General features: G+C 42.3%; 2 protein-coding genes across 3 annotated transcripts; both read right to left on the bottom strand.

Annotated features, from left to right (window-relative positions):
- Nucleotides 1-3,541: 3,541 nt before the first annotated feature.
- On the bottom strand, nucleotides 3,542-8,953 carry LOC128757542 (coagulation factor XI-like). 2 transcript variants are annotated; one of them, XM_053862907.1, is made up of 11 exons: nucleotides 8,770-8,953; nucleotides 8,301-8,340; nucleotides 7,731-7,807; nucleotides 7,506-7,656; nucleotides 7,265-7,377; nucleotides 7,030-7,192; nucleotides 6,720-6,838; nucleotides 6,523-6,655; nucleotides 6,322-6,428; nucleotides 3,894-4,050; nucleotides 3,542-3,825 (listed from the first exon to the last, which is right to left on the bottom strand). In XM_053862907.1, exons 3-11 carry the CDS (start codon nucleotides 7,789-7,791, stop codon nucleotides 3,723-3,725), a joined length of 1,107 nt encoding a protein of 368 aa, XP_053718882.1. In that variant the 5' UTR covers nucleotides 7,792-7,807; nucleotides 8,301-8,340; nucleotides 8,770-8,953; the 3' UTR covers nucleotides 3,542-3,722. The 2 variants fall into 2 exon arrangements, with proteins under 2 accessions (XP_053718882.1, XP_053718881.1); XM_053862906.1 differs by lacking the exon at nucleotides 8,301-8,340.
- Nucleotides 8,954-11,428: 2,475 nt separating this feature from the next.
- LOC128757314 (glutathione S-transferase A-like) lies at nucleotides 11,429-13,655 on the bottom strand. Its single transcript, XM_053862503.1, has 6 exons — nucleotides 13,363-13,655; nucleotides 13,216-13,281; nucleotides 12,972-13,077; nucleotides 12,434-12,570; nucleotides 12,258-12,337; nucleotides 11,429-11,674 (listed from the first exon to the last, which is right to left on the bottom strand). Exons 1-6 carry the CDS (start codon nucleotides 13,636-13,638, stop codon nucleotides 11,542-11,544), a joined length of 798 nt encoding a protein of 265 aa, XP_053718478.1. The 5' UTR covers nucleotides 13,639-13,655; the 3' UTR covers nucleotides 11,429-11,541.
- Nucleotides 13,656-20,291: the final 6,636 nt, after the last annotated feature.

Raw genomic sequence — 20,291 nt, forward strand, 5'->3', positions numbered from 1 at the left:
CATGAGATTAAAATGTAATGTATTATTTACACAAAAAAAACACTGGCAGCCAGTAGGAGGTACAGAACTGGGAGAGAATACAAAAACAGATCAGAGGAAAGAATCTAAAAACTAAAATACAGATAAAAAAAAAACAAACCAAAAAATGCACAAGGCAGTCAGCAGGAATCAAACACATGGTACGACGGAACAGAAATTACACAGAAGACAACATCGAAAGACAGAAACAGAAAGTGATATGAAGCACAGGTGCCCCTTGACCTCCCAGAAATCAGAGGATATTCCGCCAGATTTTCCCACCACCAGCAGAGGTTCATTTGACAGGGTGTTTCAGCCCACAGTATTTGATCATTTCCTCCCCAGCGATGGCTTGTGCTGACTTGGGCTGCTAGTAAGCTGTACAATCATAGACAGAAACTTACACAATGAAAAGGACAGGTGAAGCCACCAGACTTCTGAAATCACAATTCCGATACATTGAAGTGATTTAGACAAAAGACATATTCATCTTCGTTTAATACCATCTATTGTAATCTTGTATTACGGAATACTGGAATATTCTTGGTGTAAAAATGATATGGAGTGCCATGACGGTTGTTCAATTCAGGTTGTTCTAATGCCATCCAGGACTCAAAATGAGGACAGTTTTATGAAGCCTCAATAGCCCATTACGACCTGTAATAGTTGTCTTTGTTCAGCCCAGGAGGACATTTTGCATGGCATCCGTCATGCGCTTGGGGGCAGTGAACAGATCTTCTGCGTTTGACATGACAGATTCAGCGAGAGTTGCAAAGTGTTTTTTCCTCACCTGAGGAGAGAGCAACGTGGTGCAGATAGTGTTGATCAGATCACCTCACTCTGCCTCTACTGCGTCTTCTTCTGCCTGTACACCTCTCAGGATGCCCTCGCCCAGCTGCAGGACTGTTTTGACCACTCGGATTGGAGCATCTTTGAACATCAGGATTTGGACACTTTCACAGAGTCTGTCCTGTTCTTCATCAGGTGCTGCACAGGAAATGTCTCTGAGGAGAGATGCATCAGGGTCTTCCCAAACAGGAAACACTGGATGACGAGTGAGGTCCAGAGCCCGTTTGGAGCTCGGGATAATGTCGTAACAAACACGGAACAGAGCTCTATACCACACAGCAAGAGCCAATCTATGGAGAGGAGGTAGAAAGTTGAGGGACTCTAACACCACAGCCCAACAACGGCTACCCTTCCTGCGTGTCCTCCAGAAGAACAACCTGGAGACAAAATTGCTGCTATCACTCCTCAGTAGAGAGTGTACTGCTGTACTGCCTAAATGTGTGATACACACAAACGGACAAGGCCGCGGTGCAGCCTGGTTTGTCTGTGCAGACCCTCTGGCACTCTAGTCATAAGTGAACAGCGAGCAAAAATCTGACCTCAGGAAGTCAACGTTGCTGTACACGTTCAGCATGTATAGACCTAGTCAACATCCAGATCAGAATGGGTAAGTGTGTGGTGCACATCAATAAAAAGACAAATGTGGTGCTGATATTTCAAGCTCACTTGGGTTGTGTGGCTGGCAGGGCTTCAGGGAATAACCAGACACTGCTCCGTTACGAGGTCTCTGCACAGGAGGTTGTCCAGACTCCGTGGCCTTCAAGTAGCATGTGAAGTGACTGTGAAGGCCAATTGTTTCAATACTCATTCATTTATGTGTGAAATTTCCATGCTGCTGTGCTAAGCCTTTTATCCTTTTCATCCCTTAAATTCTTAATCATTCTCTATAGTTTTTCATTCAGGTCTCTAACTTTTTACTTCAGGTTGAACAAAGGTGAAAAAACGGACTGTAGACTGTGTTGGACTCATAAGGTCTCCAGTCTGTGAGAAAGTTTGTGGATGAGCTTCCTATGTGGAGTGCATTTGGCCTGGTTGCTGTTGTTGGTGTAGAGGTTAAATATTAATGAACCCACTGATAATCAAATCATGACTCAACTTCACAAACAATAAAAGCTTTATTTAAAAAAGACCACAAGCAGGGCATATCATGAGAGGAGAGACAGCGAAGATGTTGTAATGTTAGAAAAATGGAAGGAGCAGACAAAAGAAGGAGAGGAAGACAACCATTGAGGTTTATGGATGTGATAAATGAGGGTACGAAGAGGATTGGTGGTGGGACTCGCGAGGCTGCGCACAATACGCTATGGTGAAGGTGACTTGCTGTGCTGATGCCGTCTGCACATCCTTGAGCCACCTAGCTTAGTGATGTCTTCAGACTGTTCCAGAGCTGTGTAGACCTTGGCTAGATACCCGTGTTGTCATTCCAATCCCTAAATCAAACAGTTGTAAGTGCAAGTATTGAGCGAGTTTTGGCCGGTGCCACTAACATCATTACTTCCACTGAAATAGAGATTCTGTCCTTGATAGAGGGAAAACCCGCCCCTCCCGTTCGCTTACCAACAAAACAAGGGTGTTGAAGACGCTGAAGATCTTTTTAGCAAACACTGTGGACAAGCGCCTTGACAATGTTGGGGCCCATGTGCGACTCTTATTCAGAGACTTCTCTTCTGCTTGTAAGATGCAACCCCACATCTTGTTTCAAAGATTTGCCACTGATTTTAAGCTGCCTTACCAGCTTCTTTTATTAATGTTAAACTTTCTCACAAATGTTGGGATGTCCTCTGTGCCCATCTCCAACACATCTCAAGGGTGTGTCCTGTCACCCCTTCTGTTCTTGCTGTATCTGGACAACTGCAGGTGCACTGAGGCAAATCGTCCACTTACAGTATGAAGCTTTCGGCAACACAGTCCTGGTGTTCCTACTCTCCAGACCTGAAAACAACCACTGACACCAGATTGTTCGACGATGGATGGATGGATAGATGTTTTCCAAAGTAGATTTTTGTCGTAGCACTTAGTGGTGTGAGCTGCTACAGTTGTTTAAACAGTGGGAACTGACACAGGGTGAATATTTGTTATGAATATATGTGTGCAAAAAGCTCCATGGTGTGCAAAGCATCATTTGTTCACTGAGATCTCTTTGGGTTTTTGTCGTAGTGAACCCACTATATACTGACTAAAAAGCAATTCGTGTTTTATGAGACTACATGTTTAATTTGTTATTTAGGTTTGACCGGCTATAAGCCTGAACATTATTGATGAAGTTGTTTTGAATTTCATTAAATTTTATATTGAACATACTGTCAGTACTATGCATGTTCTTTGTTTTGTTATTGATTTATTATTTGAAGCTGGAATACTACTTTTTTTGTGAGTTAACAGCCATAGTCTAGATAATTGTTTTGATTATTGTTTTATGTGAATATTACATTATATATGTTCCATATAAATTCGATTATTGATAATTATTCACACAAAACTGATTTACTGTTCCTCTTGTGCCCACACCAAGGATCGTGGAATGCTGCAGTCATCACGTCATCTGAAGCTCTTGGTGCGGCGCAATGCTTCTGGTGGAAACCAGGGTCATAGTTTTGCAAAGTGATACGCCAACGGAAAGCGGGTGGTAGCTCTTTTTTTGTTGTTTTCCATTGTTTAAAGAAAAAAAAGGGAATGCGTGACAATTTTTATTTCAGTACTATAATATTGAAATTAACAGTGAGAATTCCTTGCTGCACATAATGCTCAGGAGAAATCCAATGAGGACTCCCAAACAACAACTGTGCATAATACTCATGACATGATCATAAGTCCTTATGAAGCAGTGTTTTGATCAGGTAATAGACTTTTCACTTTCAAACACAGCTCTTCAAAGAGAAGCCTGAGATGACGTTGGACTTAATGGCAACTTTTGGAGGAGCAGGCAAAGTGATGGCGCGTTTCAAATAGCATCTTCTCCTAAGAAACAGAGAAATCAAATGTTAGGATTGAAAAGAAACGTTTTATGGAGAAAGTGAGAAAATTACCGAGTCAATGGGGGACCGTCGTCTGTGTGGTAAGTGTAGAACTGACAGTTGGGATCCTCGTTGCAGAGTGTGGCGCAGTCATCGACATTTGAAGCCATCTTACAGCTGAGGTCAATACGAGGAAATGCTGCTCCATGATACTTGACTTTCAACCAGTCTGCAAGGAAGACAGAATCACATATCCAAAAGAAGTATGCAGCACAAGAGGAGGACGTTGTTTTTAATCCATGTTCCACGTTAGAGGAGATGGATTGAATTAGCCCTGACATCTAAAGCTCTGGGATCCCTCTATGATTTTGATACGATTGGCAGTTATGTTATTTTTCACAGACTAACTTCAGGACAGAACAATCCACTCAACTCTAAATTCTGCAAACTGTTCCAGTGCACGATGGGGCATTTCTCAGGCCACAATTGAAATTCTCCAAACTACTTCTTAAATCTGCACATCATCGTGTCACTGGTGCACATCGGAAAAGCACTTTCATGAAACAACACGTGGACTGTCAACAAATTGCCAAACACTATCAGCCTAAATGCGAATCCATTCCAAATATACAAACTACCATCAAAACTATATCCATCATTTACATCAAAACTTCCCTCCAGAGCCACTGTTATATTGACAACATGACTAAGCAATTTGACTGTCTTGTCCGAACACAAGGACGCAAGGATTGGACATTCAGACGGAACTGACATGTTCATTGACTCAGAGATTTACTTTTAAGAGATGTACTAAGGTTTTGCAGGCAATCCAAAGTGTTTTGCAATTCGTACAAACTCTTTTGATAAATGCACTTTCTGCTTTACCAGTAGCAAGACTGATTCGAGAAGGCAACCGGATTAAAATAAAAAATCTGGAAGCAGTTTCCCAACATTTTCTCCAACAATAAATACCGGCTAAATCCTGACAGTAAGGCTCTTTTAAAGCTCCACTGTGTAACAATTTCTCCCATCTAGCGTTGAGACTGAGACTGTATATACTGCAATCAGCTCTCTTACGCCATGCAGTACATATCACAGTTATGATACCCTTCATGTTTAAAAAAAAAAACAAAACATGTCGTCGTAAATCCACCCAGATAGCAATAGGTCTTGAAAAGGTGACATCACAGAGGGGGAAAAAACCACAATGCATTACATAAAAACCTGCATACGCCAGCTCTGATGTTGGTGAGAAGCGCTAAACATTTGCACGCACTTTTTACTCTTCATACATACAGACTTTGCCGTGGGTAGGTGCATACACCTCTTTTTTTGTGCGTACACACCCTTTGTATATGAGGCCCTGTGAGGTCGCAGGTCTGGATGCCCTTACTTCAAGGCTCCTAAGGTAATGCTCTGGCCAGTTAAGAAACATCATCTGTTTAACCTGAGTCAGATACTGGAAAGGCACCCTACGTGGTACCTGTATCAAAGAAGGTTTTGGCTTTATTTGTGCTTATGGCTTAAGTCTGGCTCAGAGTGCTGGTTAAGGTTAGCCATTTGTTTTAGATGGTTGAGGGTGAGAGGCTGGAGAAAGCATTATTTCAATGAGAGGTCCGCATAAGGAAAGAGATGAAAGTATGTGCATGTGTGTTCTTTCTATTCTATGTCATCTGCTTCCTCTTCTCTCAAACCTACAGACCTCATGTCCTCCTTCACCACCTCCATAAATCTCCTCTTTGGCCTTCCTCTCCACCTTCTGCCTGGCAGTTCCAACCTCAACATCTTCCTACCAATGTACTGGCTCTCTCTCCTCTGTACATGTCCAAACCATCTCCATCTAGCCTCTCTGACTTTGTCTCCTAAACACCTGACATGTGCTGTCCCTCTGATCCTATCCATCCTGCTCACTCCCAGAGCACTCCAGCATCTTCATCTCTGCTACCTCCAGCTCTGCCTCCTGTCTTTTCCTCAGTGCCACTGTTTCCAAACCATACAACGTTGCTGGCCTGACCACCGTTTTGTACACCTTCCCTTTCATCCTCGCCGACACCCTCTTGTCACACATCACACCTGACACTTTTCTCCACTTATTCCATTCTGCCTGCAACTGCTTCTTCACCTCTTTCTCACACTCTCCATTGCCCTGGACAGTTGAGCCTAAGTACTTAAAATCATCCACCTTCTTTATCCCTGCCTCCTGTAGCTTCACCTGTCCACTTGCCTCCCTCTCATTCACACACATGTATTCTGTCTTACTGTGGCTAACCTTCATTCCTCTCCTTTCTACAGCAAACCGCCACCTCTCCAGCTTATCATCCACTTGCTCCGTGCAAATATAATCAATGAAGGTAATTTCCGCATATGTTGAAAGTGCAGGCTGAGTATCATCTTTTTTTCTTTTAACTATGATTATTTTTTAATCGGCCCAGTCAAAGACAAACTGATTATTTTTGTTAAACACTGTTGCTAGAAACTGTGCTAGAAAAAGAAAACGTACCATTACTCGCCCTGCAGGATCGAGTCGGAAGTCCAGTGGAGGTTGAAGCTTTTGCGGTCAACACAAATGTGTTAGTGTTCCTCTTTAGATAACAGGCGAATGTAGTGCTGCAGGTAGAATTTATGAAGAGTATGGGTTGAAACTTTATTCAGTTCACCTCAGTGTGAAACAAGAGAAACAAATTCATAACACATCACCTACCTCATATAAGAGAAGTATGTACAGAGGGGATGAGCAGTGCAAAGTGCCTGACAATGTTCGAAACAGACAGCAGGCATCTCCAATATGTCGTTTCCTGGGCTGTCCAGGTTTATGAATGGGTTTGACTGACAATCTACAAACAATCAATGCAGTTATACAGCATGAACACCTTGAAGGGCCAGTATTCACCGGTGTACCTGGCTTGTTGGACAGTTCCATTTGCAGCACATCTGAAAATCCACTGATGACACCCTCCTTTTTATTTATCACAAGTGGCGTTGGTACATTCCAGCTGAATTTGAGGTAGCACTTGAATCTACGAACCAGATGACACATGCCAAGATACAAGGAATCATTAAAAATCTTTTTTTTTGGAGATTCTGCGGAAGGTCAAGCGCAGTTCCATTTTACATATATTAAATGTATTGTTCAGCAATCGCTGTACAATTCATCGTCGTAACGATCAGACCGTACCAAGCCTCTTGGCACCTCATGTTTGTCTGTCACCTTTGGTCCCGTGTTGAGTCAAGCTCAGTGGTAAACGTAAAGAACTGGCAGCCTGGTTCGTCTGTGCAGACCCTCTGGCACTCTTTGTAGTCATAAGTGAACAACGACCGAAAATCTGACCCCGGGAAGTCGACGTTGGGGAACACGTTCAGCATACATGGACCTGGTCAACCAGAGGAGAATGGATGAGTGAATAGAGCACTTCAATAATGTGGTGCTGATATTTCAAGCTCACTTGGGTTGTGTGGCTGGCAGGGCTTCAGGGAAAAACCAGACACTCCTCCGTTACGAGGTCTCTGCACAGTAGGTTGTCCAGACTCGGTGGCCTTCAAGTAGCATGTGAAGTGACTGTGAAGGCCAATTGTTTCAATACAGTATGAATTTTCCATGCTGCTGTGCTAAGCCTTTTATCCTTTTTCATTCAAAAACTGTTTAAAAAAACTAATATCTTATTTATTCTTGTTGTCTCTTTTTACCTGTTTGCCGACTTAGGTTGAACAAAGGTGAAAAAGCTGCAACCTGGGTGCTGGGTACACAGATTCTGACAATGTACAGCATCAGCGGCGAAGACATTTGCGACGTCACTTCCTGGGAAGTCGGTATTCTCCAAAAGTGCAGGAGAGCAGTCTGCGCAGACCAGGATAAACATGTGATCAAGTCATTGGCAACAAGTGATGATGTTGTGATGTAGCAAGTGTTACCCTGGCTAGCTGAGAGACAGGCAAGTGAGAGAAGGCTCAGTAAGATCAGTTGTTCTTCCATCTTCAGTGTCTAGATGCTGCAGGATCAGTCAAGGTTCACAACACAATATTAAACTGTGCAATTCAGTGTACAGTCATGATAAAACTCTCTGTGGACTTCATAAATCTTTTTGGACAGATAACTTTAAATAGCCTTTTATTTATTTATTTTTTCAGTGCTATATAAAGATATTCTGATTTGGGCTTATTGATTATTAAATGTACCGGTTTTGAACACATTTGAGGCGATTCAGAATGTGTACTATTTCTCAGCTGTGGTGTCCTTAATGGTGGTATTATGAGGGTATTAACTGAATTTGCACCAGCGAGGACATCACTGAAGGTCAAAGTGTCAGTTACTTGTACACCACGTAAGACAAACATTGATCTCTTCCTTGACACAATTTGGTTACTGTCATTTACCAGGTAATATTCAAAATGAAAGTACAAAATAATGAAAACACCTTGAAAGCTTTAAGGTGTTTTCATTATTTTGTCCAACCCCTGTACATTTTAAAATGCTTAAATTACCTTTGACTTGAAGCACAACAGTCGGTTCCAGTCGTGATGCCTGCATGAAACAAAATTGACCATCCGACCAAGAAACAAACGCTTTTTAATAACTGACAGAGTTTGGGGATGAGGTTTATATGAGGAGACAATGTGACCCACTTCCTGCTTGAAATAATTCTGGGAATTCTGGGTTTATCATTTTACAGTGGAGTTTTCATCTGGCGTGTTTGTTGTACCGTCTGGCTTGGCAAACTTTCGCTGTATTTGTGGCAATGACCGTAAAGACACTCTCTTCTGCTGTGATGTGGTGTAACAGGTTACATATTAATCAGCAGCCTTACTAACTATTGATGGCGAAACTTGCCATAGATTTTAAACACATCGAATAGAATTGCACTTGTATGTCTAATACATGCAGAGATGACTGAGGCATTTACTTGAGTTTGGTTACTGACGGTGTGTGGTTGGAATGAAAAAAATTACACACCTTTCACTGGGGTGATGGGTCCATCCAAGGTCTGTCCCCAGTCCTGAATCCAGATGGCCTACTGTATCCCGGAAGACTTAAGGCTTACGTTGTGGCAGGACAAAACGGTCCGGAGTCGCTGGTTGAGAACGTGATGTTTTTTATTGTCTCTCAGGCCACAACACTTCAACACGTTTCCCCGCACAGCCTCTATATATACCCTCGGTCAGGACCCTACCCATCATACCTCTGGGTGAGAGGCCACACCTACCGAGTGCCCACCACAACGTGCCATTTTGTCAAGTAGTTGGCACACGAAACTGATCACACACCCATTTTTAATAAAAACAGACAGTCCAGCGATAATAAATTGTGCAAATTCTGCTTGAGTAGAAGATTATGAGGTCAAGGTTCTCGAACGAAAACATGGCTCAAATTCAGGGAGACCATTTTTCCTACTCAAAGGTTAACTAACATTCATAAATCTTGCCAGCTTTGCGCCGCCTGTCATGTTAATAAATAATAGTAATGCATTCGTTTTATAGCTAGCTACTCAAAGATACTTTACAGTTAGTTTTCAAAAGCTATTGTGAAAAGGTGGGCTTGGAGCCAACTTTTGAAAGTCGTGAGTTTGTTGGTGGACAAGATATGAAGGGGCAGGGAGTTGGTTCAGCGATGGCGAATTACGCCCAGAGTGTGATATTTTTACTTGGTGAAGGGGGTGAGAAGGCGGGCATCAGCAACGAGTGATGGATTGATGCTGCAGAAGGTCAGTTAGGCACGAAGGGCCGAGGTTATGTAGAGATTTGGTCGGAGATGAGGAGGATCTTGAAGACCATGCAGTGTTTAACAGGAAACCAGTGGAGTTGACAAAGGAAAGGAGTGATGTGATCTCTGGAGCAGGAGTGAGGGAGTAGACTGGCGACTGTGTTATGTACACACTGAAGTTTTTGGAGGGTGGAGGAAGGAAGAATGCTGAATGCTACAGTAATCCAGTCTGGAGGTGATGAAGGCGTGGTGAGTGTTCAGCAGCAGCGGGGGAGAGGGAGGGACGGAGACGCGCAATATAACAAGAGATGTTTTGGTGATATGATTAATATGAGATTTAAATGAGGGACTAGGGTCATTGACAATGCTGAAGTTTCTGGCCAGGTGGTAGGGGACGACTGAGTGACCATTTATGGTGATAGAAATGTCCTGAAGGGGAGGACGAAGGGACTTTGGTCCAAAAATGATGATTTCAGTCTTTTTGCTATTTAGTTATGTATGTTAGTATGCTCTGTTTTGTTTTGGTCCTAGTTTGTCACGACATTTCCTGTCTTCTCACCTACGTATCCCCCGTCAGTGTTTGCTTATGGCATGCACCTGGATCTGATCACCGAATCAAGCCACCCATTGTGGAGTTCCAGCTGTGGGTGCCAGGCCAACGTCACTCTCATGTTGGTAAATTGGCTGACTGTTTGCCACGTCTACTTCGGTTGCATTCGTGTCTATTTCTCTCTCACTTCAGTGATGTTCTCAGTACCTTCATAAACGCGGAGATTATTATATACCATACACACTTATTAAATATTACATTTCATGTGAAGTCAGCGGGATTATTCAGCTCAGAAACCATCCAAAGAATGGAGAGTGTTTGAGGAGCCATCTGGGCCCCTCTACAACCAGCGACAAAGCTTCTTTCTCTTTGGAAAATTTCTTTTTTTTCATCTTTAATTTACATTTTTAGAGACGTACAAGAGTAATCCTTCTAACCTGAAACAACCTGATCCAATGGGAGGAGTTCAATGTCCTCCATGGTCCAGTAATAATTTTCCACGATTACTTGGCATTTTGGCAATTGCAGTTGGTGATGCACTGACAATAAGGGATGACAATACCAATGGTGAACACTTCCTGAATGCTACAAGGATATCTAATTGGAAATCTATTCCAATAACTATACACCTTTAATAACACACGCAAGGAAAAACTACCTCCACCAGGCAGAAACCTCAATAGAACCAGACTCATGACAGTGACAACTTCAACCACTTAGAGTTAGAAATCTTTTGTTGGGGTGGCAGGGAGAGACATACAACTTCATCACTTAGAATAGATATAGATACAGTTGAAGAAATGCAAATGAAATACATTAGCAAACATAAAATATGACAGCAGAGAATATTAAGAACAGGATATTAACAATAATCTACTATTAACTTGAATACTATGTTTATAACTTGATAACTACTATATATGGAGCGACATGACTATCCTTTAAATGGAATACTGTCTTGTGCCGAGCAATACTTGATTTAAAATTATGAATGTTACTATCCTACAATAATAAAAATCCAAACCAGGAAGGTACTGAGACAACTCCGTTGTTGCACTTTTCTTTACAGGAACAACATATGATTAAATGAACAAACAAACTTCCATGACGATGACGACACTAATTTCGTCAACATCTGAAAACATTAACTGAGAACACGGAAAGATAAAATGAAGAAAATTCTAGATTGGCGACACTCTGTATAAACGGGGAAAAAACAAAATTCCTGGTCTCTTCTAATCGAAATGTGGACAGTAACAAAGGATTGAAATAATTCATTCAATGGTGTGATTGGTGAAATTGCTGTATAAACCGCTTCATCATTGTTTTTGCAAATATTGAAAAAAGCAGCCTCAACTCCAGTTGTACTTGGTTCTTTATTTATTCACAGCTCAAGGATGGAGAGTTATCTGAGCAGGCAGGACAGTGCAACATTAGGAGTGATACATATTGTATTCTTATCAGGCAGCAGAAGCTCAAAGATCTTTCAGCATGTCTTGTCCTTGGGGGTTTTCCAGCCAAGTGGGAGGCCAGGTGGCCTTGATGCTGGGACGCGTCTTCACGCAATTGTAGTACGCAGCCAACTTTGGGTAACGCTCTGCACACAGCCTGCAAAAGAATGATTTTTTTTTTACAAACATTTGACTCGTGATGACTTTTGCTGTCTGTTTCTTAAGCCACAAGCATTTTGAAGTATGTATATATATATAGTGCAATTTATTTTCATTTTAAGAATTTCCCTCATTGCACTACTGAGCAGTTGTATGCTGGTGAGGTTTCATGAAACAGTGTCCTCATGTTCAGAGCTCTGAAGGTTTCATTAAAATATTTCCAAGCCCAAGATTGTTGGGCAGAGTGTTCCATCTAGTGGCCTCTGAACACGGGTGCAAGACAAGCCTCGTCAGTGCATCACTACTTTAAGGTTATATGCAAATACATTAATTTCACATTCTAACATAAAAAAAGAACAGTATTTGATTGTTGTTGTTGTTCCTCAGCTGAGAAGAAGAGATTATGATGATGATGATGACAATGATACACAGCTCATGTTCCACGTCTCAGCTATTTTAAAAACAGAAAAGGATCAAAATATGATCATCACATTGTAGAAGTCATTTGAATTGTATTCAATTGTTGAAAGACATTCAGTGTCTGATCCCTGACAGAACACAGACGGAGTGAATACACTTACCCAAAGCGAAAGAGGTAAGCGACAGAGGGAAAGACTATCACGTCAGCCAGTGAGAAGTTTGATCCTGCCAAGAATGGGCCCTTAAAAGAAGATTGTTTTTGTTATAGCGTTTTGAATGCAGTTTTCCTCATCTGTTGTTCTACACTGTTTTAACAAGCGTCTATCAATATCAATACATTGTTGCATTTTAGCTGCTTCTCCAGATATCCTTCCCACAGCTTCAACTCAGCAGCCAGAGCCTCTCTGTTCCGCTTCACTGCAGAGTCATGCCTCTCCCCTTCCGGGACCTTCCAGTTGTAGTAGATGACATTGGCTGCAAAGGATCAACAGGCAGCCGTCAGGACACTCAGATATGGACGGAAATCAGAATTTCTACGAAAACAAACTGTGGTTTTCGCTGTCCTAAAATCAGGTCTCATGACCTGCAGTCCCGAGATTCATGCCAGCGTCTTTGAAGTTGGAATTTTGACCTGAAAAGACCTGTGGTAGTTTAACACACTGCTCCACAATGGCTCATTAGTGCCTGTGTTACGAGGCGCACTGGTCATGTGGGTGTGTTTGCCAGCCTCCCTCTGAGGATGTTGACTGGAGACGCTGATTCTCAGGAGGCTCTTCTGAAGTCTATACATGTGAATCTTGACTTTTTTGCACATTTCTTGTCAGTTCATGAACTGTTCTGCTTTTCAAAACAACTTTTTCTCTGGCAGAACATACCCATCTTCTCATTGAGGGTCTGAACCTCAAACATGCGCTGGTACATCAGGGCCTTCTCACAGCATTTCTCAGGAATCAGTTTGTCGCCCTCATCCTTAAACTGGCACTGTGCAAAAGCAAACACACGGAAAGGTGACGTACAGATCAGCGGTTCCTCTGCAGCTCCCGCATCTTTGTGGGTCGCACAATCAGAACAGGTTTACAAGGTTCTCAGTGAGGTGTGGTTTAACAGCACTGGCCTTACATTCAGGTACAAGCAGGCGGCGTAGGACTCGTTCAGGATGTTGTTTCCATGTTTGAAGGCGGGAAGCTTGTGAGGAAAACAAGTTGAGGAACCTTTGGTCTTTTTTACTTTTGAGCAGTTTTAAAGTAGTAGCTGATTGATACATACCTGTCCTCTGGGATTTATGTCCATAACCTCAGGTGACTTGTGCTCCATTTTCTCAAAGCATAGCTGTTTTTGGTTGTAGCCCTGCAGCTTCTTCTCCTCCAGCATGATCATCACCCTCCAGCACGGAGGAGAGCCGGAGCCCCAGAGCAGAGTCATGTCCTTGGCCATGTTTGCAGACAGAGCAGGCAGAGACGACACGAGTTGCAGGAAGGGAAGAGTGCGGCGAGGAATGCGTGACTTTGCTGGTTTTATATGGTGGAGCAAAGGCCGTCCCATTTCTTCACTCTCCCTACAGATCAGAGGATGCAACAGGCTGGATTCACTCCCTGTCTCAAGCTACAGGATATGCCGGTTTTTATTTGCTATGTCATTCCCTTCCTTTGGTTTATGATGTCTTGCTTCATGTTCCCCTTCGTTCCATCCACTTTTCCTGTTCCCATTCCACACAGTGATAAAACAGGAACACCTGAGCAGCCTTCTTTCATGACATGGTGACCAAGCCCCTCCTCCTGTGAAACCCCTGGAAGCTCATTTCAACCCACCTGCATCTGTGATGGTTTCTGCTTTAACTCGCAATTGATGACAAATGAATCACATTGTATAGAACGTCACAGAATCTGTCATGTTGGATAGTTGTAGTGAACAAATGTTCACCATATTGACAGCCCTACAATATATATAGATATATATAGAATAGGAAATGCAAGAAACCCACACCAGGATGTCACTTTCTGACTAAATAGCTACGGGAGAAAAAAAAACATCAAATGGATGGAAGTATCCATCGTGCAGAAAAGGGGGGAAAATGTGCGAGAAAATGTTTGCCCCTCAAAGATGCTGTGATCTCATCCTCGCTCAGATCTCAGCGGTAATCCTTTAGCCACTGTAAATTCATTCATCATTATTAAATATACCACAATATTAAGGCGGAATTTCTGCAAAGTCATGCATGCCAAGCAATACAGGGACTTTGCAAACCAAATACATTACATCACAGTCCCAACCCACCTTTGTACAGACAAACCAGTCCAGGTCATTATCAGGCATCAGAAAAATACACCTCGACCCGTCGGCAACAGCTTAAACCTGTTGGAAGGGTTTGATTTTTGCAAAGTCACTGTGCTCATACATGTACAATACAAAGTGTACGAGCAGGTTTGTCGGTGCAAAACACAGTGCCACCCTCGTTGACGTGCAAACCCCCGTCTGGAGAAGATGTTCATCGCTCAAGTGGATGTTATGTTATTCCCTAATAAAAACCTGGATGTGGAGCGTAACTGTAATTTGCAGAAAGAAATATTTAAAATACACTTCTGTGTTAAACATGGCATGCAGAAGAGGTATAATATCACAATAGATGATATCTGCGAGAGCCGATATATAGCAAGAAATCTATGATATATCAGGATATATGTGACTGAAACTGAAAAATTTAAAGAGAAAATGTCACGTACTGATGCGTCTATTCAATGTACAGTGTGCAAAGTAAATTGAACTCAAAGAAACCTTCATTTGCATAGTGCCTCACTGCCTCCTGTCCTGTACATATAAGCAATGAGCAGCTGGACAAAGGTGAGTAGCAATGGTTCTCCCATCTAGTGTTGAGTGCATATATTGCAATCAACTCTCATGCAACATACAGTTCAAAGAACAGCTACGGCACGTCTCATATTTCCAGGAGGCAAGATGCCATCTGCATAATTTTACCCAGGTAGCTGTAGAGCTTGAAAGGGTGACATCACCTACCAAGGCATTGTAGGGCAATTGCAAAGTTTGTTTACAACACCGTCGCCAGCTCTCTGCTATGTTCATTTGTTGACGTCTGTCTGTTAAACTTTGCTACTTAACTGCTACACTCGTTCCCCTCACTGCTTCGGAAAAACAGGCGATAGTTCCCCTTTCATTAATGGAGGAAGTGCCAAGGACTCTGGTCCCAGAAGTGACAGTGATGCGACGTATTGCCTGAATAGCAGCAGCCAAGCAGCCCACATCGCTTCAGGTTTTTTGACGTTTGCCACTCACAACATGCTTTAGCCAAATAATAAATCAAACCGTGTGTTGCGCTGCTTCAAAGGTGTCATGTAGTAGTGGCTCTCGGCCAAACTAATGTATATCAAGTCCGCAAACAGGCCAATCATCTCAATTTGGAGTTTTGTTTTTTAACATCCTGAGTTTATGGCGTGATTTCATCGACTTCCATCTATCAATCCGTGTTTAATCCCGGTGTCCTGCTCTTTTCACCATCCTTCATGTTTCCTTTTCATTGGCCATTAGCAGCGCCGGTGCGACTCACATGACCAGAGAAAACGCAAAAGCCAAAGCAGTTTCATGTCCCTCACTGGGCAATGTATATTACGATGAAATGTGGCGATGGTGGGTCTATGCAAACCTAGGATTCTGAGCGAACAGACATACTGGGATATGCTTGTCAACGGGAAATTGAAATTTGAAATTTGAACAACTAAAATTCTTGGGCAACCCACTACGTGTCCTGTAGTATAATATTGATATTTGCACTGCAAATGTATCGATTATTTAGCACAACAATGTACTGCAATATGGATTTTTTTCCCACCTCTCACACATGCTGACAGTGGTCGACCCACATTCATCACAGATGCTTTAATAAATGAGTACAACGGCAATTTAGTGCATTCTATTCGATGAACAATGATTGTTGAGGACAGACTCAACAACGTCATACTGGCTTGTAATTCAAGTATGGCTCAGTATATTTCATTTTATTTACAGACAGGTCCGTTTTGAGTCTACAGGGAGGTGATCAGGTTCACTCGAGGTGAAGCTTTGTTTTCTCCTCGTACTGAACACTAACATTGACTCTGCCATCATTCTTTCTTGCAGGTTGCAAGTTGCAGGGGCGACATTTTGTTTTGTCATGATGAATCATGTAATCTATGTTCCATCGATGGGCGTATTTGAAGTCCTCAAACATGGGCTGTTTGCAGATCAGCATTGACTCTTGGTCGACTAATAATGAACAATAGTTCTATTTCATAGATGCGCCGCCCTTTAACAGTCTTCGGTGTTGGTTAATCCACGTCAAGGCACATATAGGCCTTACGTCGCTCTGCTTGTTTTCCCACTCAGCCTGTGACTCAGCATCACCATCGGTTGCTTCTTGGCTCGTTTTTGACCAGGAACGCTCTTGCAAAAGATATAATAATAATAGATAAAAAAGAGTAATAGTAGGAATAATAGTAACAATAATAATTTTAGAAATCACATCCATTACTAAAATAATAATATTTAGTTTTTCTCGACCCCATCGACGATTGAATTTTGCTTTTACACCATTTTTACTCAAGGTAGATGGAACACAGCCAAACTATATTTTATTTTAATCTTTGATTTAACTTAACATATTTTTTGTATAATGACCAATATTTCATTTCATAATCTAAACCATTAATTGTGATCGAGAAGGGCATAGGGAGGCAGTGTCTCTTCAAAAAGTAACTAATAACCATATTTTCTGGACTATAGAGCGCTCCGGTATATTAGCCCCATCTTTTTCGTACATAAACTGCAGGTGCTGTCTGCGCCACTGAGAATGCATGAGGATCACTTCTAGCAATCCTCTAGTTCTAGTTTTGAAAACCTTGTCCAGCATCGAGACTGACTCATGAAAGCAATGTTCTGAACTTGAATCATGAACGCTTCCCATCTTATTTAGTTGTTGGTGTTATAAATATCCAATTGAATTTATGACGTTGACGCCTTTTAACATGCATGTGCTGCAGGATGCAAACTTTACAAGACAGACTGAAAGTGTGAGTGACGTCTCTCCAGAAGTGAAGAGGTGCCCGGTGCGTGTCCAGCTCTGAATGTGCAGTTCTGTGCAGTTTGGCTGTGACAAAGTCATAAACCAAGTAACGCTCTGTCCCAGACTCACCTCATCCCTGTCCCAGCTCCAGCCCACAACAGGACATCAAACCCTGGAGTGCGTGCTCCAGCCTCGGAGGTGTGGAGAGCGAGCACCTCCCTTGTGACACTCTACCACGGTCCAGTGCGGAGACAGGAAAGGTTTTACACCTCAATATGAAGAAAAACAGTCAGTAAATGTAGCCAACGGATCACGTCTGCATACAGAGGCTGCGCTATACACAATAACAAAGTGCGTTGTGGCTCAGCTGATCAGTCTGCGCACGTCCGAGTTCTGGATTTTTGTTCGAAATCCGAAGCAAAAAAATCTCGAAATTCCCGAAAACAGGGTACAGAGCGCAAGAAAAAGCTGCAGCTTATCGTCCGGAAAGTACGGTATTTGTTCCTTGTTCCTGACTTCAACAGTTCCAAAGGATGCATGCTTCCATCTTCCCATGCCTGGTCACCACTCTGTGCTGGGGGAGGAGTTATGACACCACCTGCTCAGACATTCTGGACCGCTACACACAGTCTCCAATTTTGTGGGCGTTGTTGCAATTATAGGTATTGCTCATCTCTGCTGTCATCGCATGCCTGCAAGGTTATGAACTCAGGGTCTGTAACAGAGAACAGAGGTCAAATGTGAGTGGTAACCAGCAGCAAGGTGACTCGACTGACAAGATTAAAATGCAGTTTATTATTCACAGTAAAATACAGGCAGCCAGTCAGAGGTACAGAAACAGAAACAGAAACAGAACAGAGGAAAGAATCTAAAAACAGAAATAAAATACAGATTAAGAAACAGAAAGAACAAGCCAACTGAGCATTGATCTTAGAACATCCTCAGAGTTTACAGTTGCGGCTGATAGACAGGTGCAGCTCATGTATATACAAACCTCCTTTTTTTAATTTTGTGGGTGCGGCTTATATTCAGGTGTGCTCAATACCCGGAAATTATGGCTCTCTTTGTTTTGTTTGAAGGCACAAATGAGTGCATTTGTTTTATTTCAATCCCACGTCGTAATTTCTGCCCCCCTTTTTATGCGTTTTCTTTTCCCTGACAGTCCTGTAGGTCAACTTTGACTGTTGGACACAGTGGTAGAAGGATGCCAAGGCTGGGAGGATATGCATTTGATGTTTTCCTTCCTACTTTGGTGTCATTTTATCTGATCACAATTCTGACTTGTTAGTTTAAAAATAAATAATGAGAAAAATGCACAAGATGTGTATTATTCACTGTTTATGAGTATACAAAGCAGTCGATGTGCAATAGCAAGGTGCCAGATCAGGTTCTGACTGTGACAGATTTGGGGCTAAATTGTGTCTGTGGTTGACCACGCTGTCACTTCTGTCCGTAGAGTTTTTCAACTGTCATCAGCGCATGCTGTAATTTCGGTCAATAGACATTGGTCCACAAAACAACACTAGTGCTAAAATGTTTGTTTTGTCTACTTAATTGGGACATTATTTTGTATTGTACTGTGTTATTGCTGTCCCTTATATTTTTGCAAAGACGTCAAAGTTTATTTTTTTTAAATCTAAAACTTGGAGAGCCAATGCTTACAAAGGTTTTGATTATCTAACACTGTTACAATCTGACAAAAAGGAAAAACATAATTCAAATTTTATTGTTGAAAAAAAAGTTTGGTGGAAATTGTGATCAAATTGCTGTAAAACGGCAAAGATGTCTGTAAAGTATGAGTAGGACTGGCAAGTGGGATCCTCATTGCAGAGTCTGTTGCAGTCATCGACATCTGAAGCCAGCTTAAAGCCGAGATCGGAACCATAGAAACTCCATCATATCTCACTTTGAGCCGGTCTGCAAGAAAGACGGAATCACATATCCAAAACAAGGTAGGTAGTACAAGAGGACTGAGGATGCTGTTTTAGGTTCCATATTACAGAAGAGGGATTGAATCAGCAGGCCTCCTGACAACCTGTAACTCCTGTTGGGGGCGTGTAAATTTCACATTACGAGGAAAAGTGAGATCAGAGGTCAGATGATGTATGAGCAGGTGCGGACTGATGCTCAGACTCATCACGGTTGCAGTCTGGCTCAGTTCTAGACCGAGGCAAAACCAGACAACCACACAGGTTGCATGAGCAAATTTAAAAACGATAGTCCCTCCACCATATTTCACAGTTGGGATGAGGTTTCGATGAGGTTTTTTATGTTGGTGTGCTGTGCCCTTTTGTCTCCACACATAGCGTTGTGTGTTCCTTCTAGACAACTCAGTTTTGGTTTCATCTGTCCACACAATATTTTGCCAGTAGTGCTGTGCCAGGTGCTTATTTGCAAAACTTCAAACGGCCAGCAACGGCTTCCTCCCTGGTGTCCTCCCATGAACGCCATTCTGAAATGTAAAGTAAGGAGTCTGAAGCCCCTTAAAGTGCAGATGCTGCCACCTGATGGCCAGAAGGATAATAATTCAATAAAGGCGGTTCGTTAAACATGTAAGTGGTTTGCACTGAACAAGCTTCTTTTTCACGTGTGTGTATGTGTTTGAGTGTGTGCGAACATCTATGACTAAACTTGTAGGGACCAAATCTTGGAAACAGACCTCACTGGGAGGACACCAAGTCAGGGGAGACCTGTGAAGACCAACTTGGCATCGGGTTTTAAGAAGAATGGTGGGAAGCAGCACATGATCAACATAACAGCTCATCCAACATCAACAACTCACACTCATCCAGTTTAAGGTCTTTTTATAGGTTTCATCTTTTACCACAGACCATCTCTGACCTGGTCATTTGATTCATGTTTTATTCTTGTCTATCACTGTGTCGCTTCTGGAGAAATGACTTGGAAACGATGTCCAACCTATCGTCCGTAACACTTTTCACCTCTAGCATTTATATTTGGTCTTCCCGTAAACCCTCGACTATTTACATCTGATCAACTGGATGTGATAGATTTTACTTCTTCACTAGCGCCTTCTTCTTCAATGGGAATCAACCAAGCCACCATGTTGTACTCAACGGCTCACAGACATCTTTTTCTTTAAGTTGGACAAAAAATCAAGCATACAATTTAGGGTAACCCTGGA

Source organism: Synchiropus splendidus, chromosome 4 (assembly GCF_027744825.2).
Source record: "Synchiropus splendidus isolate RoL2022-P1 chromosome 4, RoL_Sspl_1.0, whole genome shotgun sequence".
Lineage (NCBI taxonomy): Eukaryota > Metazoa > Chordata > Actinopteri > Syngnathiformes > Callionymidae > Synchiropus > Synchiropus splendidus.